Source organism: Entelurus aequoreus, linkage group LG10 (assembly GCF_033978785.1).
Source record: "Entelurus aequoreus isolate RoL-2023_Sb linkage group LG10, RoL_Eaeq_v1.1, whole genome shotgun sequence".
Lineage (NCBI taxonomy): Eukaryota > Metazoa > Chordata > Actinopteri > Syngnathiformes > Syngnathidae > Entelurus > Entelurus aequoreus.
Genome location: NC_084740.1, coordinates 70385199 through 70412584, shown reverse-complemented (window position 1 = coordinate 70412584; position 27386 = coordinate 70385199). Strand labels below are relative to the sequence as shown.

Sequence of the window (27386 nt, the reverse complement as noted above, 5' to 3'; positions counted from 1 at the left end):
CTGGTTCCTACATTATATATCAATATATATCAATAAAGCCTGCAAGGGATACAGTCCGTAAGCACACATGATTGTGCGTGCTGCTGGTCCACTAATAGTACTAACCTTTAACAGTTAATTTGACTCATTTTCATTAATTACTAGTTTCTATGTAACTGTTTTTATATTGTTTTACTTTCTTTTTTATTCCAGAAAATGTTTTTAATTTATTTATCTTATTTTATTTTTATTTATTTAAAAAAAAAAAGGACTTTATCTTTACCATACCTGGCCAGGTATGGTAAAGAGGAACATATTCTAAGTAACAAAGCCTCAATTTAGAGTTATTTGGTTAGGGTTAGGGCCAGGGTTAAAGGGTTAGGGTTATAATAAGGCCATGCCGAATAAGGCATTAATAAGTACTTAATAATGACTAGTTAAGAGCCAATATGTTATTAATTTGCATGTTAAAGGCCTACTGAAATGATTTTTTTAAATTTAAACGGGAATAGCAGATCCATTCTATGTGTCATACTTGATAATTTCGCGATATTGCCATATTTTTGCTGAAAGGATTTAGTAGAGAAAATCGACGATAAAGTTCGCAACTTTTGCTCTCTGATAAAAAAAGCCTTGCCTGTACCGGAAGTAGCGTTACGTCACAGGAGCTAGTATTCCTCACAATTCCCCGTTGTTTACAATGGAGCGAGAGAGATTCGGACCGAGAAAGTGACGATTACCCAATTAATTTGAGCGAGGATGAAAGATTCGTAGATGAGGAACGTTACAGTGAATGAGTAGAGAGGCAGTGATGGACGTATCTTTTTTCGCTCTGACCGTAACTTAGGTACAAGCTGGCTCATTGGATTCCACACTCTCTCCTTTTTCTATTGTGAATCACGGATTTGTATTTTAAACCACCTCGGATACTATATCCTCTTGAAAATGAGAGTCGAGCACACGAAATGGACATTTAAAGTGACTTTTATCTCCACGACAATACATCGGTGACACACTTAGCTACCTAGCTAACGTGATAGCATCGTTCTCAAATGAAGATAGAAACAAAATAAATAAACCCCTGACTGGAAGGATAGACAGAAGACCAACAATACTATAAAACCATGTACATGTAACTACACGGTTAAAAATTCTCAGCCTGGTAAGGCTTAACTATGCTGTTGCTAACGACGCTAAGGCTAATTTAGCAACTTAGCAACCGGACCTCACAGAACTATGTACTCTTCTCCTTTTTCTATTGTGTATCACGGATTTGTATTTTAAACCACCTCGGATACTATATCCTCTTGAAAATGAGAGTCGAGCACGCAAAATGGACATTTAAAGTGACTTTTATCTCCACGACAATACATCGGTGACACACTTAGCTACTGAGCTAACGTGATAGCATCGTTCTCAAATGAAGATAGAAACAAAATAAATAAACCCCTGACTGGAAGGATAGACAGAAGACCAACAATACTATTAAACCATGTACATGTAACTACACGGTTAAAAATTCTCAGCCTGGTAAGGCTTAACTATGCTGTTGCTAACGACGCTAGGGCTAATTTAGCAACTTAGCAACCGGACCTTACAGAACTATGTACTCTTCTCCTTTTTCTATTGTGTATCACGGATTTGTATTTTAAACCACCTCGGATACTATATCCTCTTGAAAATGAGAGTCGAGCACGCGAAATGGACATTTAAAGTGACTTTTATCTCCAAGACAATACATCGGTGACACACTTAGCTACTGAGCTAACGTGATAGCATCGTTCTCAAATGAAGATAGAAACAAAAGAAATAAACCCCTGACTGGAAGGATAGACAGAAGACCAACAATACTATTAAACCATGTACATGTAACTACACGGTTAAAAATTCTCAGCCTGGTAAGGCTTAACAATGATGTTACTAACGACGCTGAGGCTAATTTAGCAACTTAGCAACCGGACCTCACAGAACTATGATAAAACATTAGCGCTCCACCTACACCAGCCAGCCCTCATCTTCCCATCAACAGCCGTGCTCACCTGCATTCCAGCGATCGACGGCGCGACGAAGGACTTCATCCTTGGGTTTGGCGGCAAGCATCGGCTAGGCGTCTTCTAAGTAAGTAGTCCTTGTTGTGTTGCTGTAAGTATTGTACTTAGCCGCTAAGACACCGATCGATCCCACCTACAACGTTCTTCTTTGCAGCCTCCATCATTCATTAAACAAATTGCAAAAGATTCACCAACACAGATGTCCAGAATACTGTGGAATTTTGTCGAAGAAAACAAGAGGTTTTTCTATCGGGTCCGATGGGGTCCAACCACTTCCGTAGATTTTCTGACGTCACACGCATAAATCATATCCAAAGGAGTTTTTCAACCGGAAGTGTGGCGGGAATTTTAAAATTGCACTTTATAAGTTAACCCGGCCGTATTGGCATGTGTTGCAATGATAAGATTTCATCATTGATATATAAACTATCAGACTGCGTGGTTGGTAGTAGTGGGTTTCAGTAGGCCTTTAATAAGCAACTAATTAATGGTGAATATGTTCCCCATACTAAAGTGCTACCATGTTTTTTTTACTGGTGTACAAAATGAACCGTGCATTAACATCACCTTGTTCAAACAACAAAACCAACACAGTGCATAAACTCACAACAAATTACACACCCGCAAATCAGTGTGACTTCTGCTTTTGCCGTATCCGTAATACGCCGATAGGGAGAAGTTTTTATTTACACGATGAGTCGGGTGTGTTTTGACCTCCGCCGAACCCTTGAGGCCGACTCACCGAACCCCTAGGGTTTGATCGAACCCAGGTTAAGAACCACTGGTGTAGAGACTCCAGTCGCTACAGTTTAAGGTCATCCTTGGTTGGTTCCTGGAGCCAACACAAGTCTTAGTAAAAAAAAGTCTTCAGATTTGCTGCTATGGTCATGGGATAAATTACAAACGGATCTGAGGCTACCTGAACTCATCACTTTGGGGGAATTTCAGGCCATTCTAAAGTTTGAAAAGCTGTTTCTATTGGGCACTGTACTTATTTTTCATTTGTTTTTATTGAATATATATATATATTTTTTTAACCTATTGCGTGTTTTTATGTTTATGTTGTAAGTAATTTGTGCTTTTAACTTTAGTGTGTGACTTCTACGGTTTGTTTTTGTTGTTCTATGTATTGATGAAAGCTGTTTTTTGCTGCCCTCTTGGCCAGGTCTCTCGTGTCAAAGAGATTTGAATGTCAATGAGTTTTTACCTGGTTAAATAAAGGAAAATAAAGATAGAATAGAATAGTGTGAGGTGTAATGAAGAGATGCGCACCACAGTCATTGGTTTGTGATTATTTTATTACTTAAGTGTTAGTCAGAAAGTACACTGGCAGTGTTGTCATACATGTCAAAGTCATATAGAATTGTACAAACGAGACAGGAACCTTCTTCGTACACAACTAGTTGAAAAAAACCAAATGCCTGCCAGTTGTGACGTGCGGCAAATCTCCAAGGTCGGTGTGTGCGTGAAATAAATGTACATATACAACACACATATATCTGTGAAATGTTTAGTTCAGGGGGGTGCGGACTTTTTTTTACTGAAAAACCCGACAATGTAGGGGCCAGATTGACAAATAAAGTCCTGTTATCTTAAAAATTAATCCTATTTAGATACACTTTGTGTTATAGGACTATTATTTTTGAATGTATAATTTCAGTTTTGCTGTTTTACAAAGTACCACATGCCAATAAAAGGACTTTGGACACCCCTGGTTTAGTTGAATCCATTCTGTGAATATTGTATTGAAAGAAAGTGCTGACGTCATTTACAAAGCCGTAAAAAAAAAAAAAAATCATGTGTGTGCGCTTCAACACAAAGTTTTGGCTCAGGGCTGTCTCGTGATTGCAAGGCCACTTGTTTGATCCCCGTTGCTCGTCGTCATCAGTGTGTGAAGGAGGCCATGTGGTGAAAGCACAGTGTCACCCAGTGGGAACACAGCAAACATGTTTGGAAGGCAGCCAAAAGGAAACCATGGCGACAGCGTCACTTTAAGGCTCACACACATTCCGCAAGAACAAACTACATGAGAAAGACGTTTGTGTGTGGTGTACTTATAAATAATGATTATCACAGTTGTCACTCCGGCTGTATTGACAGAACTGGGTCAACCTGCAGGTTGGGCCGTTAGCTCATTTTTTTTTGTTTGTTTTTAGATCATTAAGTTAAAAGACAAACTTGTGATTTGGTGTCTAACTTTCCACCACCTTGGCTGTGCATCATGTGAGCCAGCTCTGTGAATATCAGGCGCCTTCATCCTTTCCCTGGACTCACAAAGGAAGTAGAAGTGCACAGCTTCCTGCCCGGGGGTGGGGGGGGGGGGGGTTCCTTGCTTCCTGCCAGAGTCCAAGGCTGTGTCTCAAATGGAATACTTCCGTCAGTCAACTGAGTCAGGCCAATTTTGACAGCGTAGTTCTGTCCCAATCCCCTTGCTTCAAATGAGGGCTTTTAGTTTAGAAGCCCCTTCCCTTCCCCATATGGAGCCAAGATGGCGACTGGTACAGTTAGTGTCCAATACCGCACACTCACCACTTACTTCTCATTGTGATCGCACTCGTGCACTCAAAAGTGTAAGTACGGAAGTGTGCCGGTTGAGACACAGCAAGGAAGTGGCTTCACTCTTCTTCCTCCTCCTCTTCCTCCTCCTCTTCCTCCCCGGCCATCACCTCCACCAGCAGTTCGGCGGTGCATGTGGCCTCCCCCAGACTGTTGACCGCCTTCACCGTGTATTTGGCGTCGTCGTCGCCCGACACCTGTGGAACGCAGTGAACAAGATTCAAGATGGCGACACGAGCAGGTATAGGGTTGGGGGGAATGATCGCTTGTTCGATGCATCACGATTGGGACGTGGATGATTCTGAATCAATTAACATCTAAATATCGATTACTTAAAGGCCTACTGAAATGATTTTTTAAAATTTAAACGGGGATAGCAGGTCCATTCTATGTGTCATACTTGATAATTTCGCGATATTGCCATATTTTTGCTGAAAGGATTTAGTAGAGAACAACGACGATAAAGTTCGCAACTTTTGGTCGCTGATAAAAAAAAGCCTTGCCTGTACCGGAAGTAGCGTGACGTCACAGGAGAAAGGACTCCTAACATTTTCCTATTGTTTACAATGCAGCGAGAGAGATTCGGACCGATTACCCCATTAATGTGAGCGAGGATGAAAGATTCGTGGATGAGGAAAGTGAGAGTGAAGGACTAGAGAGGCAGTGCAGGACGTATCTTTTTTCGCTCTGACCGTAACTTAGGTACAAGGGTTCATTGGATTCCACACTTTCTCCTTTTTTTTACTGTGGATCACGGATTTGTATTTTAAACCACCTCGGGTACTTTATCCTCTTGAAAATGAGAGTCGAGAACGCGAAATGGACATTCACAGTGACTTTTATCTCCACGACAAAACATCAGCGAAGCTCTTTAGCTACTGAGCTAACGTGATATCATCGGGCTCAAATGCAGATAGAAACAAAATAAATAAACCCCTGACGGGAAGGATAGACAGAAAATCAACAATACTGCTTAACAATGCTGTTGCTAACGACGCCATTGAAGCTAACTTAGTTACGGGACGGCGGCGGCGGCGGGCGTTGTAGCTTTCGACGACACCCCTGCCGCCATCAGTCGGCAAGAAACATATATTTCCCCAAAGTTACGTATGTGACATGCACATAGCGATACGCACGTACGGGCAAGCGATCAAATGTTTGGAAGCCAACGCTGTACTCACGGTAGCGCGTCTGCTATCCACCTCAAAGTCCTCCTGGTTGTGTTGCTGTAGTCCGCCGCTAATACACCGATCGCACCTACAGCTTTCTTCTTTGCAGTCTCCATTGTTCATTAAACAAATTGCAAAATATTCACCAACACAGATGTCCAGAATACTGTGGAATTTTGGGATGAAAACAGAGCTTTTTTGTATTGGATTCAATGGGTCCGAATACTTCCGTATCAACCATTGACGTCACGCGCATACGTCATCATATCTAGACGTTTTCAACCGGAAGTGTGGCAGGAAATTTAAAATTGCACTTTATAAGTTAACCCGGCCGTATTGCCATGTGTTGCAATGTTAAGATTTCATCATTGATGTATAAACTATCTGACTGCGTGGTCGGTAGTAGTGGCTTTCAGTAGGCCTTTAAGTGTGTTAAATAAAGGATGGCAGATTCTAAAACAGTGGTTCTTAACCTTGTTGGAGGTACCGAACCCCACCAGTTTCATATGCGCCTTGACCGGACCCTTCTTTAGTGAAAAATACAAATAAATTTTTTTTTAAATTAAGGACAAAGTTATGTTTTTTTACTGGTGCACAAAATGAACCGTGCATGAACATCACCTTGTTCAAAGAACAACACAAACACAGTGCATGAACTCACAACAAATTACACACCTGCAAATCAGATGGAAAATTAGAGGGAAAATTGTTTGGAGGGTATCCATAATACGCCGATAGGGAGAAGTTTTTATTTACACGATGAGTTGGGTGTGTCTTGACCTCAGCGGCAGAGGCTCCGCCGAACCCCTGAGGCCGACCCCTAGGGTTCGATCGAACCCAGGTTAAGAACCACTGTTCTAAAATGTGGAACTAGCGTTGTCACACACAGAGAAAAACACAACAGGAGAGGACCGCTAACCGCTAAAATTAGCTTGAAAGTGAGGCAGTGAAACAATAACAGGACTAGAAATTGCATTGCCCTGTGTGTGCAAACCGCCGATGCGCGTGAGTGGAACTAAAATGCTTGAATGTCCAGGGTGAGTGGAGTGTGTGGATGTTGGAATGGTTCGAATGGTTTGAGAAATGCGGTATATTGAGAGGTTTGTATATTTCCCATCCCTTTTCAATGGAATTCCTGGTAATTCCAGGAAATTAGGGAATCCTCGGCACAGGGAAACATGCTTGCTTGAATGCCCAGGGTGAGTGGAGTGTGTGGATGTTGGAACGGTTCAAATGGGTTGAGAAATGTGGGATATTGAGAGGTTTGTATATTTCCCATTCATTTTCAATGGAATTCCTGGTAATTCCAGGAAATTAGGGAATCCTCGGAACAGGGAATTATGCTTGCTTGAATGTCCAGGGTGAGTGGAGTGTGTGGATGTTGGAACGGTTCAAATGGGTTGAGAAATGTGGGATATTGAGAGGTTTGTATATTTCCCATTCATTTTCAATGGAATTCCTGGTAATTCCAGGAAATTAGGGAATCTTCGCAACAGGGAAACATGCTGGCTTAAATGTCCTGGGTGAGTGGAGTGTGTGGATGGTGGAACGGTTCAAATGGTTGAGAAATGTGGGATATTGAGAGGTTTGTATATTTCCCATTCATTTTCAATGGAATTCCAGGAAATTAGGGAATCTTCGCAATAAGGAAACATGCTGGCTTGAATGTCCTGGGTGAGTGGAGTGTGTGGATTTTGGAATGGTTCAAATGGGTTGAGAAATGTGGGATATTGAGAGGTTTGTATATTTCCCATCCATTTTCAATGGAATTCCTGGTAATTCCAGGAAATTAGAGAATCTTCGCAACAGGGAAACATGCTGGCTTGAATGTCCTGGGTGAGTGGAGTGTGTGGATGGTGGAATGGTTCAAATGGGTTGAGAAATGTGGGATATTGAGAGGTTTGTATATTTCCCATTCATTTTCAATGGAATTCCTGGGAATTCCAGGAAATTAGGGAATCTTCGCAATAAGGAAACATGCTGGCTTGAATGTCCTGGGTGAGTGGAGTGTGTGGATGTTGGAACGGTTCAAATGGGATGAGAAATGTGGGATATGCTGAAGTTTGTATATTGCCCATACATTGTCAATGGGGAGAAATTCCGGGAAAACGGGGAGTTTTGGAAAATGGAAAATATATTTTGCCTTTGATGTCTCGGAAAAGCAGTGTGTGTGGATGGTTGCAAGGTCTGAATCGGGTAAAAAATGGCGCAAGATTTTGAGCATTGTCGGACTTTGGAATATGTCCATTTATTTGAATGGAAATGTCCTGGAAATCGAATAATTAAGGGGAAACCGGGAATTTTTGAAAATATTGATACAAGCACAATTGTCCTCAATGATATGAATTGGTGTTGGAATTTTACAAATCGGTTGAAAAATGTTGACGTAGTAACAGTTTGAACTGAGAAGGGATATTTCGGAAGTCCTGGAATTTTGGGAAAACCGGGTATTTGTACCGGCTCACGATTCCCGTTTTACGTTTTGAGACTTGAACGGTTATGATTGGATGAAAACTGTGGGCTGTGGCCTCCGGCAAACTTTTGCGGCAGAATAATAATACTGAATAGATGCTTTTTCGGGTGTAGAATACTAAATGTGTGATTGCTTGGGCACTCACACAATAACACAAGTCTAACTTTTAGCAGAGTAACCAGCTAAGACGTCATTAATGATCGATTGACAGTCGTAATGATTTGTGAGGAGTCTAAATATTCCTACCCCTCCTAGCAGGAATGTGACTTGTGTCCATGGCAATTGCCAGCATTGAGCTCTGACCTCAGAAATGACCAGACTGCATTTTCCGTCCTCGTCGTAGTCGATCTGGAAGTGTCGAGTCTCCTTGATAGGCTGCTCGTCTTTGTACCACACCACCTCGGGATCGGGGTAACCTGCGATTGTAAAGAGCGCTAAGCGTCGTGAACGGACGGGACTTCAGAAAGGCGGGATGGGTGGGTACCATCGATCTTGCAGTCAAAGCGGGCGGCGCTGCCTTCAACCACCTCCACGTCCTTGATGACCGCGCTGAAGGTAGGCTTGCACTCCACTTTCTGCTCCAGCTCCAAGCACTCCAGGAACTGGTTATCTTCTACACACGCAAGTCAAGAACCACGTTGGCTCATCGCTGTAGCAGCTAAGTTACCCAACCCCCATTCTCGTTTACTTGCAACTTCCCATCTCCGACTTCACAATGACATTATGTTCACACACTACCCAACCTCAACAACATTCTGGGAAGTTCTGGTCTACCTTCAGTGGGCGAGCCCCTCTTGGCGCTGACCCCGGCCATCATGGCCATAGACGACAGCCTGCCGATGGCTCGCACCGCATGACCCGTTTTCTGCCAGGGAACCACAAGCATTCACTTCCTGTGTCAAGCATGAAGATGGTGTTGCAGATGGTAGATGTCCTGCGGCTTACCTGCCATTTCCTCCTAAGGATGTACTTCTTCATTCTCTCCTTGGACAGCTTCTTGGCCTTCATGGTGTTGGTGTCTTGCTTGAGCCAAGCGTGTTCAAAACACTGAGGACAGGTCAGGCGCTTCCTGCAACGCCACACAGCTCCTTTGTTTTGTTGCTCTCTCTCGCTATCCCCCCCTCAAACAAGAAGACCTCCTTACTTCATGTCCTTCTTCAGCAGCTGGGTGATGAAGTCTTTGGCGGTGTCCGAGATCTCATCGAAGGCCTCATCCTCAAAGTCCCACGTGGCCGAAGTCACGTTGGCCAAAGTCTCGTTGTCGTCGTCGCCCATGAAGGGCGAGAGACCGCTCAGCCTGTTGGGATGTATGCAGGGAAAAGTTTCACAAAGAGATAACAGCTTTTTCTAACACTGAATGACTGCGGTACTCACAGTATGTAACAGATTACTCCAATACTCCACATGTCAGTTGGGTAATTGATAGCTTCATAGTTGATCACTTCAGGAGCCACAAACTCTGGTGTCCCAAACAGAACTTTGAGAGTTCCAGCATTTTCTGCAGGAGATCACAAGGTCAAAGGCGATATTTTTATATAACTGCCAATGCTGCCACGCGTGTCGCCACCTAGCCGCCTGGCGAGGCCGAAGTCAATGAGTTTGATCTTGCTGCCCATCTTGTTGACACACATGATGTTTTCCGGTTTGAGGTCAAGGTGCACGATGCCCTGCTTGTGGATGAAGCCCACCCCGTCCACGATCTGCAGCATGTACTTGATCACCTCGCGCTCCGATAACTCAAAGTCTTCGTCGATGATGCGCTCAAACAGCTCGCCACCGGAGATCCTACAAACCACGTTCCAGAAGTATTTTGTTAGGCGGGAAAATTACAAAAAAAAGCGTGTAAGAGGGAGAGAAGCTGTTAGAAAGAAAAATGTTTGTTTGTGTGTTGATGTCTGCCGTCAGCCGATCAGCAGAGTGGACTGCTGTATCACCTACATCTCCAGCACCATGACGATGTCAGACTTGCCCTCGAAGGCGTCCACGCACTGGACAAGCTTGGGATGATGGAGGCTATTCATGATGCCTATCTCGTGCCGGACGTTGTCTTTGTCCTTGACTGAGTACGCCTTGATGAACTTCCCTGCCCATACCTTCTTGGTGGCCTTCTCCACGAGCTTGAAGACTTGTCCGAACTTCCCCCTGCATACCAACACAACACATTCACTCACCAGGGACTTCTGTACGTACAGGGCAGTGGCTAATGGAGTCAATTGCTTGTCCAGAAGCAGCAGAAATGGTGCATTCTAGGTCGCCTGTGAACAGGCGGGGTCTTACGTTCCCAGCCTCTCCTCCACGTCGTACAGCTCTTTCACCTTCATGTCTGCTCGGACCGCCACCTGTCTGTAGTCTGGCTCTTTCTCTGAGTGTGACACATAGGAAGACAGGGTCAAAGGTGGCGTCATTGACTGTGAACAACAACCCTATTTGTACCCCCAGGTCATCAACAGTAGAACAGGAAATGTGAGTATTGTACCGTCATCCTCTTCCTCCACCTCATCCTGGTTCTCTGTCAGGACAGGTAAAGGACATGTTAGTCCACTTAGATGGCATCAGTCCACATTTATCTGCGTGAGTACTTACCATCGTCCACTAAGCCCACTGTTATAGCCTCTGACTCAGCGCCCGGCTCGCTAATCCCGTAGATGTTCTCTGCTCGGACCCTGAACTTATACTGGCGTTCCGGAAGAAGATTCTAGAAGTGAACGGGAAGTTGATGAGACGGTGGTGTTGCAAGGCTGGAGCTCACACTCAGGAAAGGGAATTTATATGGGTGAAGATATGGACATTGACATAGATACAGTATAATTATGGACGTAGTCGTGGACATGGACACACTTGGATGTTGTAGGATGTGCTGTTGCAGGACACCAGCTGTGTCCACTTTTGGTCCACAGAGTCCCATATCTCCAGGTGGTACGACTGCACGGCGCTGCCGCCGTCATAAGTTGGACCGTACCAGGACAGCGTCAGACTAGCCCGCTTGACATCTGACGTCGCCGGAACCTTTGCTGGGGGGTCGGGTTTATCTGAGGAGAGATGACGGATGTCAACAGGATTATTGGAGATTCTGGTGACCATTTGTTGTAGTTTCTTGACGTTTGGGCATACAAGAGGTTTATTTTTCCAATTGTCCTTTCTTAAATGACTAAAATCTTCTCTCTCTTTTTTTTTTGACTTCGATGAACGTTTCCAGGACGCAAATCTGGTCAGGATTATACGGCATGGCAGAGGTCAGTCGAGGTCACGTGAAGGATGAGCTGACAGGAAACATGTGACCGGTGGAGCGCTCGCTCCGCTGCCATAAAAGGTATCAAACAGTCAGCGCACCGCTGCAAACGCTGCGTTTGTGTTCCCAAAACAACGTGAACCTCTCCGACATGCTGCGTGTCAACCAACATGGAGGACTTGGGCATGATGACCTAAGGAAGTGAAGCGAGACAGCACCGACTTTCCTTCAGGCATTTTTATTTGGGCAAATATTTTGAAAGCTTCGATGCCAAGGCGTTAAAACGGGGGTCGGTAACCCGCGGCTCTCTAGTGCAGCCTTCTTTTTCTGCGCCCTATTTTCAGAAATGTATGAAAATGGAAAAAGATTGCGTAGAGAAAAGGATAATTTGTTTTAATCTGGTTTCTGTAGGAGCACACACATGACACAAACCTTCCTAATATGTTTGTGTTTATGCTTCACTGATGAGAGTTTTTGGCGAGCACTGTTTCGTCCTACTAATTTCGGCGGTTCTTGAACTCACTGTAGTTGCGTGGACTGTGATGCAACAGTTTTCTTTACATGTATAATTTATGCCACACCTTCTTTGTCTCATTTTGTCCACCAAACCTTTTATGCTGTACTTGAATGCACAAAGGTGAGCTCTGCTGTTGTTATTGACTTGTTGGAGTGCTAATCAGGCATATTTGGTCACTGCATGACTGCAAGCTAATCGATGCTAACATGCTATTTGGGCTAGCTGTATGTACATATTGCATCATTATGCCTCGTTTGTAGGTATATTTGAGCTCATTTAATTTCCTTATGTCTTCTGTGTATTTAATTTAAATTTGCATATCTTATGACACATTACCTGTATGTAATATCGGCTGCATTTCTGATAGTTGCGTGTGCGCAATGTTGTTGCAGACCACAGCAAACGTTACCCAACTTGCTAAGGTTGTAATAAATCCATTAGAAGAAGACAGCCTGTCGTTCCCTTTAACTTGGACACACACATCTGTACCTCTGGCCATTCTAAGACAGTCATTTGCAGGAGTTATCTCACCCTCTGAGAAGCCTCCATTTTACTAATGTTTTCCAATGTTGTAAAAATGTGTAGAATCAATATTAAAATTTCAACATCTCTATCAATGAAGATTTGCGTCAGATACCGTATTTTTCAGACTAAAAGTCGTAGTTTTTTTCATAGTTTGGCCGACTTATACTCAGGAGCGACTTATGTGTGAAATTATTAACACACTAGCGTAAAATATCAAATAATATTATTTAGCTCATTCACGTAAGAGACTAGACGTATAAGATTTCATGGGATTTAGCGATTAGGAGTGACAGATTGTTTGGTAAACGTATAGCATGTTCTATATGTTATAGTTATTTGAATGACTCTTACCATAATATGTTGCGTTAACATACCAGGCACGTTTTCAGTTGGTTATTTATGCCTCATATAACGTACACTTATTCAGCCTGTTGTTCACTATTCTTTATTTATTTTAAATTGCCTTTCAAATGTCCATTCTTGGTGTTTTATCAAATACATTTCCCCCAAAATTGCGACTTATACTCCAGTGCAACTTATATATGTTTTTTTCTTCTTTATTATGCATTTTCGGCCGGTGCGACTTATACTCCGGTGCGACTTATACTCCGAAAAATGCGGTAGTCATTTTGATAGTAGGCTAGTATAGCTAATATCGACACTTACGTCATGTCTTGCCTTCATTACAAGACTGTATGCTAAGATGGCGACTATTGAAGGTGCACGCATACCATTCGGGGCCCAGTATACCTGCTGAAATGAGTCAGGGTGCATGGAAGAGGAGGGCGCAGTGACGCTTACCCACGATGGTGAGGTTGAGTGCCGCCTGTCGGAGGCCATACTGGTTCCTCAGCTCGATGGTGTAGCAGCCGCAGTGCTCCTGTTGGCCACTAGAGATGGTCAAGTGACTGCTGCTCTCTGTGCTGGTGATGGTGATTTCCGGCGTGCCCTCCTGGATCTGAACACAGGTGTGCGGGCGCGCACGTTTACATGCGTTGCAACGTGGTAACGTCGGTCTGGGATGGCACTCACAGGCTTCCTGAACTTCAGCCAGGTGCAGTTGATGGGCGGCGCGCCAGAAAACTTGCAGGGGATCTCCACCTTCTCTCCTGCCAGGATCTTCATGTCCTCTGGGAATTGAAGGATGTGCGGAGGCAGCGCTGTACACACACACACACACACACACACACACACACAACGCGTCACTACCTCTGTGTGTGTGTGTGTGCGTGCACTGCAAAAACTCAGTGTTCAAAAACAAGAAGAAAAAAAAATACGGGCTGATGTAACAGTTGGTTGGGGGGCGCATAATAAATGAAAATAACATAACATAACATAACAAATAAATGAGGGTTATTTTATTTGAACCAAGCAAAATTATCTGCCAATAGAACAAGAACATTTGGCTTGTCAAGACTTTCCAAAACTAGTCAAATTAGCTAACCTCAATGAACCCAAAAATACCTTAAAATAAGTATTTTCTCACTAATAACAAGTGCACTTTTCTTGGTAGAAAAAACAAATATGAGACCTTTTTTCTCAATATGTTGAAAAATATTCTTAAATTAAGTAAATGCTAGAGCCATTATCTTGACATAATGATATTAAAATTAATTAAAGTACCAATGATAGTCACATACACACCAGGTGTGGTGAAATTTGTCCTCTGCATTTGACCCATCCTCTTGTTCACCCCCTGGGAGGTGAGGGGAGCAGTGGGCAGCAGTGGTGCCGCGCCCGGGAATCATTTTTGGTGATTTAAACCCCAATTCCAACCCTTGATGCTGAGTGCCAAGCAGGGAGGTAACGGGTCCCATTTTTATAGTCTTTGGTATGACTCGGCCGGGGTTTTGAACTCACAACCTACCGATCTCAGGGCAGACACTCTAACCACTAGGCCACTGAGTAGGTTTTTTACGAGCTCGGCATCATGATTTTTTTTTTCATGCTTGAAATACTAAATTATTACTTTAAAAAAGTGTTTTTATACTTGTGAGTGTTGATGACACAGCTTTGCAACAGTTGATATTCTAGTTCCAAGCATGTTTTACTCAATATAGCTCATCAAATCTCAGCAACAAGCTGTAATATCTTACTGAGATCATTTAGGACAGTGGTTCTTAACCTGGGTTCGATGGAACCCTACGGGTTCTGTGAGTCGGGCTCAGGGGTTCGGTGGAGGTCAAGACACACCCGACTCATCGTGTAAATAAAAACTTCTCCCTATCGGCGTATTACGGATACGGCAACAGCAGAAGTCAGACTGATTTGCAGGTGTGTAATTTGTTGTGAGTTTATGCACTGTGTTGGTTTTGTTGTTTGAACAAGGTGATGTTCATGCACGCTTCATTTTGTGCACCAGTAATAAAACATGGTAACACTTTAGTATGGGGAACATATTCACCATTAATTAGTTGCTTATTAACATGCAAATTAGTAACATATTGGCTCTTAACTAGTCATTATTAAGTACTTATCAATGCCTTATTCGGCATGGCCTTATTATAACCCTGGCCCTAACCCTCTAACCCTAACCCTAACCAAATAACTCTAAATTAAGTCTTTGTTACTTAGAATATGTTCCCCTAGTGTCCAGAAAACTCCAAATTAAGTCTTTGTTACTTAGAATATGTTCCCCGAGTGTCCAAAAAACTCCAAATTAAGTCTTTGTTACTTAGAATATGTTCCCCTAGTGTCCAAAAAACTCTAAATTAAGTCTTTGTTACTTAGAATATGTTCCCCGAGTGTCCAAAAAACTCTAAATTAAGTCTTTGTTACTTAGAATATGTTCCCCGAGTGTCCAAAAAACTCCAAATTAAGTCTTTGTTACTTAGAATATGTTCCCCATACTAAAGTGTTACCAAAAACATATAACTTTGTCTTGAATTTGAAAAAAAAAAATTAGTATTTTTCACTAAAGAAGGGTTCAGTGAATGCGCATATGAAACTGGGGGGGGGGGGGGGGGGGGGGTTCGGTACCTCCAACAAGGTTAAGAACCACTGATTTAGGACCAAAACACTTAAAACAAGTAAAACACTCTAACATAAAATCTGCTTAGTGAGAAGAATTATCTTATCAGACAGAAAATAAGCAAATATCACCCTTATTTGAGATATTGAATTTTACTTAAATTTCAGTTTTTGCAGTGTGTGTGTTGGTGTGTGTTACCTTGCTTGGGAGGCGTCTTGGCTGTGGGTTTCTTTATGCGAGCTTCACCTGAAGACCAAAAACATGAGTGTGTGAGCTACTGGTCGCCCGGCTTGCGCGTGACCATATTTGGGCATCCTTTCCTGTTCTCGCATCACCGAATCCATTTTTCCACTCACCTCCATGATGGACCTCTCCTAGTCTAGCTCTACCAAGTAGGACGTCAACAGTCAATAGGGATGCTAACGTTAGCGGTGGTGCTAAATGTCTTTTTAACAGCTAGCACCATGCTATCAGCTTGGAACAATCGCACACGTGCACTTAAATATGTACACACACACACACACACACACACAGGTGCATGGTAAAGACATGAGCGTGTGCTGTTCAGACCTGTAGGGGGTGACGGTTACAATGTACCATGTGACACTGATGAATGTGCTCACGCTAACAAATGTACACAGAGACGATTTAAAATAGCAACATCAGCCTTGCCAGTGTGTGTGTGTGTGTGTGTGTGTGTGTGTGTGTGTGTGTGTGTGTGTGTGTGTGTGTGTGTGTGTGTGTGTGTGTGTGTGTGTGTGTGTGTGTGTGTGTGTGTGCAGTGGGAAGCAGTGATCCCTGCCTGCAGCTCCTTATTGGGACAAAAGGAGCGAGGCTGCTGCTGCTGCATATTTTGGAAACTCACTCTCTGAGGTTGGAGTCTTCTTCTTGGAATTCTTGTCAGCCGGAGAGTTTTCTGGAGGGTCTGCAAAAGACAAACCTGGTTTCTATAGGACGACACGCGCAGGCACACCCGAGACCCCGGGTCGCCGCACGTGTGATAGTTAAAGGAAGACGTTCTCACCGTCCACCAGGACCATGCAAGAGCACTCGGCGTGGCCCGCGGAGTTCTGCACCTTGCATTTGTACTGGCCTTCATCTTCTGGGAGAGCTTTGTCGATGGTCAGCGAGCAGAGGCCACCTGGGAACACACACGAAGAAAGAAAATCAACTTGTTGACCTATTTTGGCGTTCATTCATTCCTGCGTGACGTCATTCAGTCCATGAGTACACGTCAATAAGTGCACTTCGGTCCCAAGTGCGTCAGTTCTGACAGTTTGAAGTTAAAGTCCCAACGATCGTCACACACACACTGGGTGTGGTGAAATTTACTGTGGACTAGACTCTCACTATTATGTCAAATCCGCCATGGACTGGACTCTCACTATTATGTCAGATCCACCATGGACTAGACTCTCACTATTATGTCAGATCCACCATGGACTAGACTCTCACTATTATGTTAGATCCACCATGGACTGGACTCTCACTATTATGTTAGATCCACCATGGACTGGACTCTCACTATTATGTTAGATCCACCATGGACTAGACTCTCACTATTATGTTAGATCCACCATGGACTGGACTCTCACTATTATGTTAGATCCACCATGGACTAGACTCTCACTATTATGTTAGATCCACCATGGACTGGACTCTCACTATTATGTCAGATCCACCATGGACTAGACTCTCACTATTATGTTGGATCCACTATGGACTGGACTCTCACTATTATGTCAGATCCACCATGGACTGGACTCTCACTATTATGTTAGATCCGCCATGGACTGGACTCTCACTATTATGTTAGATCCACCATGGACTGGACTCTCACTATTATGTCAGATCCACCATGGACTGGACTCTCACTATTATGTTAGATCCGCCATGGACTGGACTCTCACTATTATGTTAGATCCACCATGGACTGGACTCTCACTATTATGTCAGATCCACCATGGACTGGACTCTCACTATTATGTCAGATCCACCATGGACTGGACTCTCACTATTATGTTAGATCCACCATGGACTAGACTCTCACTATTATGTTAGATCCACCATGGACTAGACTCTCACTATTATGTCAGATCCACCATGGACTGGACTCTCACTATTATGTTGGATCCACCATGGACTAGACTCTCACTATTATGTTAGATCCGCTATGGACTGGACTCTCACTATTATGTCAGATCCACCATGGACTGGACTCTCACTATTATGTCAGATCCACCATGGACTGGACTCTCACTATTATGTTAGATCCGCTATGGACTGGACTCTCACTATTATGTCAGATCCACCATGGACTGGACTCTCACTATTATGTCAGATCCACCATGGACTGGACTCTCACTATTATGTTAGATCCACCATGGACTGGACTCTCACTATTATGTTAGATCCACTATGGACTGGACTCTCACTATTATGTTAGATCCACCATGGACTGGACTCCCACTATTATGTTAGATCCACCATGGACTGGACTCTCACTATTATGTTGGATCCACCACGGACTGGACTCTCACTATTATGTTAGATCCACTATGGACTGGACTCTCACTATTATGTTAGATCCACTATGGACTAGACTCTCACTATAATGTCAGATCCACCATGGACTGGACTCTCACTATTATGTTAGATCCACCATGGACTAGACTCTCACTATTATGTTAGATCCAACATGGACTAGACTCTCACTATTATGTCAGATCCACTATGGACTGGACTCTCACTATTATGTTAGATCCACTATGGACTGGACTCTCACTATTATGTTAGATCCACCATGGACTAGACTCTCACTATTATGTCAGATCCACTATGGACTGGACTCTCACACTATTATGTTAGATCCACTATGGACTGGACTCTCACTATTATGTTAGATCCACTATGGACTGGACTCTCACTATTATGTTAGATCCACCATGGACTAGACTCTCACTATTATGTTAGATCCACCATGGACTAGTCTCTCACTATTATGTTAGATCCACCATGGACTGGACTCTCACTATTATGTTACATCCACCATGGACTAAACTCTCACTATTATGTTAGATACACCATGGACTGGACTCTCACTATTATGTTAGATCCACCATGGACTGGACTCTCACTATTATGTTCGATCCACCATGGACTGGACTCTCACTATTATGTTAGATCCACTATGGACTGGACTCTCACTATTATGTTAGATCCACCATGGACTAGACTCTCACTATAATGTTAGATCCACCATGGACTAGACTCTCACTATTATGTTAGATCCACTATGGACTAAACTCTCACTATTATGTTAGATACACCATGGACTGGACTCTCACTATTATGTTAGATCCACCATGGACTGGACTCTCACTATTATGTTAGATCCACTATGGACTGGACTCTCACTATTATGTTAGATCCACCATGGACTAGACTCTCACTATAATGTTAGATCCACCATGGACTAGACTCTCACTATTATGTTAGATCCACCATGGACTGGACTCTCACTATTATGTTAGATCCACCATGGACTAGACTCTCACTATTATGTTAGATCCACCATGGACTAAACACTCACTATTATGTTAGATCCACCATGGACTGGAGTCCCACTATTATGTTAGATCTACCATGGACTAGACTCTCACTATTATGTTAGAGCCACTATGGACTAAACTCTCACTATTATGTTAGATACACCATGGACTGGACTCACACTATTATGTTAGATCCACTATGGACTGGACTCTCACTATTATGTTAGATCCACTATGGACTGGATTCTCACACTATTATGTTAGATCCACTATGGACTAGACTCTCACTACTATGTTAGATCCACCATGGACTGGACTTTCACTATTATGTTAGATCCACCATGGACTAGACTCTCACTATTATGTCAGATCCACCATGGACTGGACTCTCACTATTATGTTAGATCCACCATGGACTGGACTCTCACTATTATGTTGGATCCACCATGGACTAGACTCTCACTATTATGTTAGATCCACCATGGACTGGACTCTCACTATTATGTTAGGTCCACCATGGACTGGACTCTCACTATTATGTTAGATCCACCATGGACTAGACTCTCACTATTATGTTAGATCCACCATGGACTAGACTCTCACTATTATGTCAGATCCACTATGGACTGGACTCTCACTATTATGTTAGATCCACCATGGACTGGACTCTCACTATTATGTTAGATCCACTATGGACTGGACTCTCACTACTATGTTAGGTCCACCATGGACTGGACTCTCACTATTATGTTAGATCCACTATGGACTGGACTCTCACTATTATGTTAGATCCACCATGGACTAGACTCTCACTATTATGTCAGATCCACTATGGACTGGACTCTCACACTATTATGTTAGATCCACTATGGACTGGACTCTCACTACTATGTTAGATCCACCATGGACTGGACTCTCACTATTATGTTAGATCCACCATGGACTAGACTCTCACTATTATGTCAGATCCACCATGGACTGGACTCTCACTATTATGTTAGATCCACCATGGACTAGACTCTCACTATTATGTTAGATCCACCATGGACTAAACTCTCACTATTATGTTAGATCCACCATGGACTAGACTCTCACTATTATGTCAGATCCACCATGGACTGGACTCTCACTATTATGTTAGATCCACCATGGACTAGACTCTCACTATTATGTTAGATCCACCATGGACTAAACTCTCACTATTATGTTAGATCCACCATGGACTAGACTCTCACTATTATGTCAGATCCACCATGGACTGGACTCTCACTATTATGTTAGATCCACCATGGACTAGACTCTCACTATTATGTTAGATCCACCATGGACTGGACTCTCACTATTATGTTAGATCCACCATGGACTAGACTCTCACTATTATGTTAGATCCACCATGGACTAGACTCTCACTATTATGTTAGATCCACCATGGACTAAACTCTCACTATTATGTTAGATCCACCATGGACTAGACTCTCACTATTATGTCAGATCCACTATGGACTGGACTCTCACACTATTATGTTAGATCCACTATGGACTGGACTCTCACTACTATGTTAGATCCACCATGGACTGGACTCTCACTATTATGTTAGATCAACCATGGACTAGACTCTCACTATTATGTCAGATCCACCATGGACTGGACTCTCACTATTATGTTAGATCCACCATGGACTGGACTCTCACTATTATGTTAGATCCACCATGGACTGGACTCTCACTATTATGTTAGATCCACCATGGACTAGACTCTCACTATTATGTTAGATCCACCATGGACTGGACTCTCACTATTATGTTAGATCCACCATGGACTGGACTCTCACTATTATGTTAGATCCACCATGGACTAGACTCTCACTATTATGTTAGATCCACCATGGACTAGACTCTCACTATTATGTCAGATCCACCATGGACTGGACTCTCACTACTATGTTAGATCCACCATGGACTGGACTCTCACTATTATGTTAGATCCACCATGGACTGGACTCTCACTATTATGTCAGATCCACCATGGACTGGACTCTCACTATTATGTTAGATCCACCATGGACTGGACTCTCACTATTATGTTAGATCCACCATGGACTGGACTCTCACTATTATGTCAGAGCCACCATGGACTGGACTCTCACTATTATGTCAGATCCACCATGGACTGGACTCTCACTATTATGTTAGATCCACCATGGACTGGACTCTCACTATTATGTCAGATCCACCATGGACTGGACTCTCACTATTATGTTAGATCCACCATGGACTAGACTCTCACTATTATGTTAGATCCACCATGGACTAGACTCTCACTATTATGTCAGATCCACCATGGACTGGACTCTCACTATTATGTTAGATCCACCATGGACTGGACTCTCACTATTATGTTAGATCCACCATGGACTAGACTCTCACTATTATGTCAGATCCACCATGGACTGGACTCTCACTATTATGTTAGATCCACCATGGACTGGACTCTCACTATTATGTCAGATCCACCATGGACTAGAGTCTAGTCCATGGTGGATCCAACATAATAGTAAGACTCTCACTATTATGTTAGGGGAGGAGTATATTTATAGCTAGAATTCACAGAAATTAAAGTATTTCTTATATATATATATATATATATATATATATATATATATATATATATATATATATATATATATATATATATATATATATATATATATATATATATATATACCGTAATTTCCGGACTATAAGCCGCTACTTTTCCCCCTCGTTCTGGTCCCTGCGGCTTATACAAGGGTGCGGCTTATTTACGGCCTGTTCTTCTCCGACACCGACGAAGAGGATTTCGGTGGTTTTAGTACGCAGGAGGAAGACGATGACACAATGATTAAAGACTGACTTTTCATATACGGGTAGGCTGGTTATTTTGATAACGTACAGGCGAGCACTTTGTATTACTTTGCACCGTTGTATTATTTGTACTCTGCACGAATGCTGTTCGCCATGTCAAAGATGTGAAAGTTTGATTGAACGACTGAAAGATTTATTGTTAATAAATAAATGATAAATAAATAAATGGGTTGTACTTGTATAGCGCTTTTCTACCTTCAAGGTACTCAAAGCGCTTTGACACTATTTCCACATTTACCCATTCACACACACATTCACACACTGATGGCGGGAGCTGCCATGCAAGGCGCTAACCAGCAGCCATCAGAGGCAAAGGGTGAAGTGTCTTGCCCAAGGACACAACGGACGTGACTAGGAAGGTAGAAGGTGGGAATGGGACGCTTTGCGTTCCCAAACAGTCATCTCTGTCCCGACAATCCCCTCCGTGGTAGCAGGAACCCCGATATACTACGCTAATTACACATCAAAACCCTGCGGCTTATAGTCGGGTGCGGCTTATATATGGAGCAATCTGTATTTTCCCCTAAATTTAGCTGGTGCGGCTTATAGTCGGGTGCGGCTTATAGTCCGGAAATTACGGTATATATATATATATATATATATATATATATATATATATATATATATATATATATATATATATATATACTGTACTATATATATATAGTACAGTAAACAGTAATGAAAACACAGTTGTTCTACTAACTGTACTATACCTGCTGCTGGCTTAACTATTTGAGTTTGTCTGGCTGGAAATTTTGGATATTACAACTTGAAATAGTTTTGAAGCAATGCATGATGGGAATCCGGATGTTGTGTGTCAGTGTATTAAGGTGCCGACTGGAATAAACACGCGCTGAGAAATAGCTCCGTGCCTGCCTACTTTATGGGTTATAGATAAACCTATGTGTAATATTCTTAGGTAATACTATCTCCGAGCGGTCCCTGAAGTATACACGAATATGATTGGCCCAAGGAACGAGGTACTTCCTGTTTTAGCGTTGCCTGAAATGTGATGTGTTATTCCCAGGAGTGGTGAATAAAAGTACAGTTAGCAGCAAGTCGTGTGTTGGCTCAACTTATTGCTACAATAAGGAACAAGACACTATGGATAACGGAGACATTTATAATAGTCTCCTTTTCAGGTGAGAGACGACGCTAAAGGCAGTGCCTTTAAGACACGCCCCCAATATTGTTTGTCCGGCTGGATTTTCGGGAGAGGCACTGAAATTCGTGAGTATTCGGGAGGGTTGGCAAGTATGTGAATTTTGCCACACTTATGCGCTCAAAAGAATTAGCGTAAGTACAGAAGAGCGCCATTTGAGATTTATGCTACGTAGCCAAGATGGCGACGTTTGAAAGTGGTAAGCGTCCAGGGTTGCCCACTCGCCATTTTGAGCGCACTGCATTTTTCCCGCTCTTGTGCGTTTGGTGAACAAAGTATTCAATTTGAGACACGGTCTAACTCGTCTTCGTCCCCGGCTTGATGACGCCGGAATGCTACACTGCTAGCATGCTAACAAAAGTGGTGCTGTAGTTGAAATGATACATTTTGTTGCGTTGGATTCATATCGTCATGATGGGATTCCCACACTGTAAAAAAAAAATCCTATTTTTATGGTTAATTTACTCTAAATTTCTACTGTAATTTTTCAATTTTTTAAAAATAGTTTATAAAACTGTAGAATTGAAGACATTATCTGTAAATAAACAATCCGCCTGTTATTTTAAGTAGTATGCCAGTAATGACAAACTATGTATATTTCTTTTTTTTTTTTACAGAAAAATACCAAATTAATTATACATAGCATTTTCTGTTCTCTTAAATTACTTTCAAATTCATGTAAAATTACAGTAATTATCTTTCATTAAATATGTAGCTTGTTATATAAAAGTCTATGTCCATACTAACAATCTAACACAGGGGTGTCAAACTCAAATACAGAGTTGGTCAAAATTTAAAACTGAACAAAGCCGCGGGCCAAGGTTGAACAAGTCACAAGAATACTTCGGCTTCTGTACGCACACTTCATCAACAGCCATACAGGTTACACTGATGGTGCCAGTATAAAAAACTTTAACACTGTTAGAAATATACGCCACACTGTGAACCCACACCAAACAGGAATGACAAACACATTTCGGGAGAACATCCGCACCGTAACACAACATAAACACAACAGAACAAATACCCAGAATCCTTTGCAGCACTAACTCTTCCTGGACGCTACAAAATACACCCCCGCTACCACCAAACCCCGCCCCCCGCCCCACACACACCTTGTAGCGTCCGGGAAGAGTTAGTGCTGCAAAGGGTTCTGGGTATTTGTTCTGTTGTGTTTATGCAGTGTTACTTTGCGGATGTTCTCCCGAAATGTGTTTGTCATTCTTCTTTGGTGTGGGTTCACAGTGTGGCGCATATTTGTAACAGTGTTAAAGTTTTTTTATTCGGCTACCCTCAGTGTAACCTGTATGGCTGTTGATGAAGTATGCGTTGCATTTACTTGTGTGTGCGAACAGAAGCCGCACATGTAAAGTGACTGGGCCAGCACTCGCTGGACTGGCTGGAAAGCAGACCTGACGATTTTCGGGAGGGGCGTTGAAGTATGGAAGACTCCCGGGAGGGGTGGCAAGTATTAAAAATTAGCGGTGAATGCGGTGTTACCGCGGCAATATATAATCGGCGGGCCAGCTTTAGTGTTAGTTTGATATCGCCTCAAGGGCCAAGGGAAATTTTTTGAAATTTGACACCCGTGCTGTAGAATAAAGGTATTTTTCTGCAGAACTGTTTGCATCGTCACTTTATTAAAGGTGGTTGATCTTAACAATTCAGAAAACATCTGTAAAATAATGGTATTTTTCTGTGGAACTGCCAGCATTGTCACTTCATTAAAGGTGTTTGATCGTAATAATTTGGAAAAACTCTGTAGAATAAAGGTATTTTTCTGCAGAACTGTTTGCATCGTCACTTTATTAAAGGTGGTTGATCTTAATAATTTAGTAAAAATCTGTAAAATTACGATATTTTTCCCGCAAAACGTTTCAGGAAAATTTCTGTAAATATAATGTTTTTGATCATTATTTGGTTTACAATGTTTTACTTTAATTTTATGGTTTTCGTTTGGCAGCCGTAGCTGCCAGTAGATGACCGTTTTTTTTTACAGAATTTTTTTTCCCACAGTGCACCTACTCAGTGGCCTAGTGGTTAGAGTGTCCGCCCTGAGATGGGTAGGTTGCGAGTTCAAACCCCGGCCGAGTCATACCAAAGACTATAAAAATGGGAGCCGTTACCTCCCTGCTCGGCACTCAGCATCAAGGGTTGGAATTGGGGGTTAAACCACCAAAAATGATTCCCGGGCGCGGCCACTGCTGCTGCTCACTGCTCCCCTCACCTCCCAGGGGGTGAACAAGGGGATGGGTCACCTCGTGTGTGTGTGGCTATCATTGGTACTTTAACTTTACCTTTAATCATTCCCACTTCCTGTTCCATAACAAACAAAGTTTGATGGTTGCTTCCTGGCGTCGTGCACGCTAAGTGTCTTCACAGTGTGTGTGCGTGTGTGTGTGTGTGTGTGTGTGTGTGTGTGTGTTGACCTCTGACCTTCATTGGCAAGGACGATGAACTTGGACGGTTTGATGAGTTTCCCGTCCAGCGTCCAGCTGGCCACGCCGTCACCCGCGGCGGAGACGCGACACTGCAGGCGAAGACGTTGTCCATCCAGCACGGTGGCGTCGCTCAGCGTCTCGGTGAACTGGAGCGCCTCGCCGCCGCCGCCGCCCCCGCCTCCGTCCACGCAGTTGTTGGCCGCCGGCTTGTGGCCTTCGCCGTTCTTGTCCGCATTCGCCGTCTTCTTCTCAGGGGTGGGCGTGTCGGCGGTTTTCTTCTTGTTTAGGACGCCACGGAAGTCCACCTGTGGCGTGGCGTTGGCGTTAGCCTTGCGATCTTTGACCCCCTTCAGGTTGGCCTTGAAATCCATCGTCGGCGAGGCCTCGCTGCCCGATCTTAGTCCGGCTATCGGTGGTGACGGCTGGGCGTCCCGGCGGCGAGTGGACGTGGAGCTGCGGCCCCCCCGCCCCGCCTCTGGTGCACCTCCTCCCGGCTGACCTCCCTGCTTTCTACGAAGGGATGCGGCCGGCGGCGCCCTGATGCTCCTCCTCCTCCTTCTTGTGGCGCTCCGTCTGCTCCTGCGTGGCCTCCTGCCACCGTGGTCCGACTCCTCTGCCTCCTCTGCCTCCCTTCTCTGGGCGAGCGAGCACACAGACAGATGGAGCGAGAGAATAAACAGCTGGCTTAAAGCCCCTGGAAGAAGAGGAAAGGCCACGCCCCCTCCAGCTGAGGGGGGTTGGGGGGGGGGGGATGTCCACTCCAAATGTTACATCACAAGTGACTGGTCTGGCCAAATAAGGTCATTGAGCCAGAACACACAAGAAGACGCCGTCGCCGGTTCCCACGTCGCCCGTCCCGCCGGACGCCGCCTTCCTCCTCGTCAAACATGGCGGGGATCAGGAAGTGACGTCACCATCATCACACCTGACGGCCAGCCCTGGCGCTAGCAGCGGTGGACTCACGGTGGCTCCCGAGCTCTCCGAGAGACAAACAGGAAGTGGCGGCTCTGATTGGGTGAGCCGATGGTCGGATTAGAGGAGCTTTAGGGAAACGTGGGCATGTAGGACGGCCCGTGGGAGGGATGGGGGGTGGAAAGACGATGGGGGGAGGGCTGGAAAAAAAAAGAGGAACTCCGTGAAGGATGAAGAACCGTTTGTTCGACTTTGACGAGGAACCCCCCCCCCCCCCACCCCCCCCTCCAAAAGAACGATTTAGAAGTTGAAATGCGTGTCGTGTTGTTGATGCCCTCTTAGAAAGATCCACGCAGGAAATGAGGAGGCAGGAATAGGCCAAAGTAAATTGTCCTCATCCCTGGAGAGGAGACAGGAAGTATTTCTCTGGACGGAGCATGTGCACACACACACACACACACACACACACACACACGTACACACACACACACACACACACGCTTGTATGGAGTAGCACAGTCGAGGTCTCATCAGCATCTTCACCTCCAGCAGAGTGTCACCTTTGACCTGACACACGCAGTAAGAAGGTGGCCACACGTCCATTTTGGGGTTCATCATTTTGTTGTCATTGAAAAGAAGTCAGAGCAGCGATGGAGTGACAAGCCCCGCCTTCCTGCTCATTCATTGGTCGGCGTTTGGTTTTCACGTGACCTTTTTGTTTGCACTCTGCTTGTTCCTCATTTTTACGGCGACACACTTTTTTTTATGGAAAACTTGAAAACAACAAATTGCTCAGGTTTGATTTGGTAAAGAAGGCCTATTAATCTGTAATGTGTTGTAATATAATCTATATGTATCATAATGTACTGTATAATGTATCATAATGTACTGTATAGTGTATCATAATGTGTTGTAATATAATGTATATGTATCAGAATGTAAT

At 43.6% G+C, this 27386-nt stretch overlaps 1 protein-coding gene across 1 annotated transcript; it reads right to left on the bottom strand.

Annotated features, from left to right (window-relative positions):
* Positions 1-3316: 3316 nt before the first annotated feature.
* On the bottom strand, positions 3317-26509 carry LOC133658986 (myosin light chain kinase, smooth muscle-like). The gene is made up of 19 exons (XM_062061561.1): positions 25527-26509; positions 16495-16611; positions 16336-16395; positions 15669-15716; positions 13532-13659; positions 13301-13457; positions 11067-11257; positions 10812-10923; positions 10705-10737; positions 10506-10590; positions 10167-10370; positions 9796-10013; positions 9603-9726; positions 9373-9525; positions 9174-9297; positions 9003-9093; positions 8713-8841; positions 8532-8644; positions 3317-4783 (listed from the first exon to the last, which is right to left on the bottom strand). The coding sequence occupies exons 1-19, from the start codon at positions 25900-25902 to the stop codon at positions 4646-4648; spliced, it is 2601 nt and encodes an 866-aa protein (XP_061917545.1). The 5' UTR covers positions 25903-26509; the 3' UTR covers positions 3317-4645.
* Between the last annotated feature and the right edge of the window lie 877 nt (positions 26510-27386).

Excerpts from the sequence above, each read along its gene's own strand:
- LOC133658986 (XM_062061561.1), bottom strand. The coding sequence starts at position 25,902 with ATGGATTTCAAGGCCAACCTGAAGGGGGTCAAAGATCGCAAGGCTAAC. Across the intron at positions 16,396-16,494 it reads TTGCATGGTCCTGGTGGACG|ACCCTCCAGAAAACTCTCCG; the intron begins GTGAGAACGTCT and ends TGTCTTTTGCAG. Across the intron at positions 8,842-9,002 it reads GAGGGGCTCGCCCACTGAAG|AAGATAACCAGTTCCTGGAG; the intron begins GTAGACCAGAAC and ends TTGCGTGTGTAG.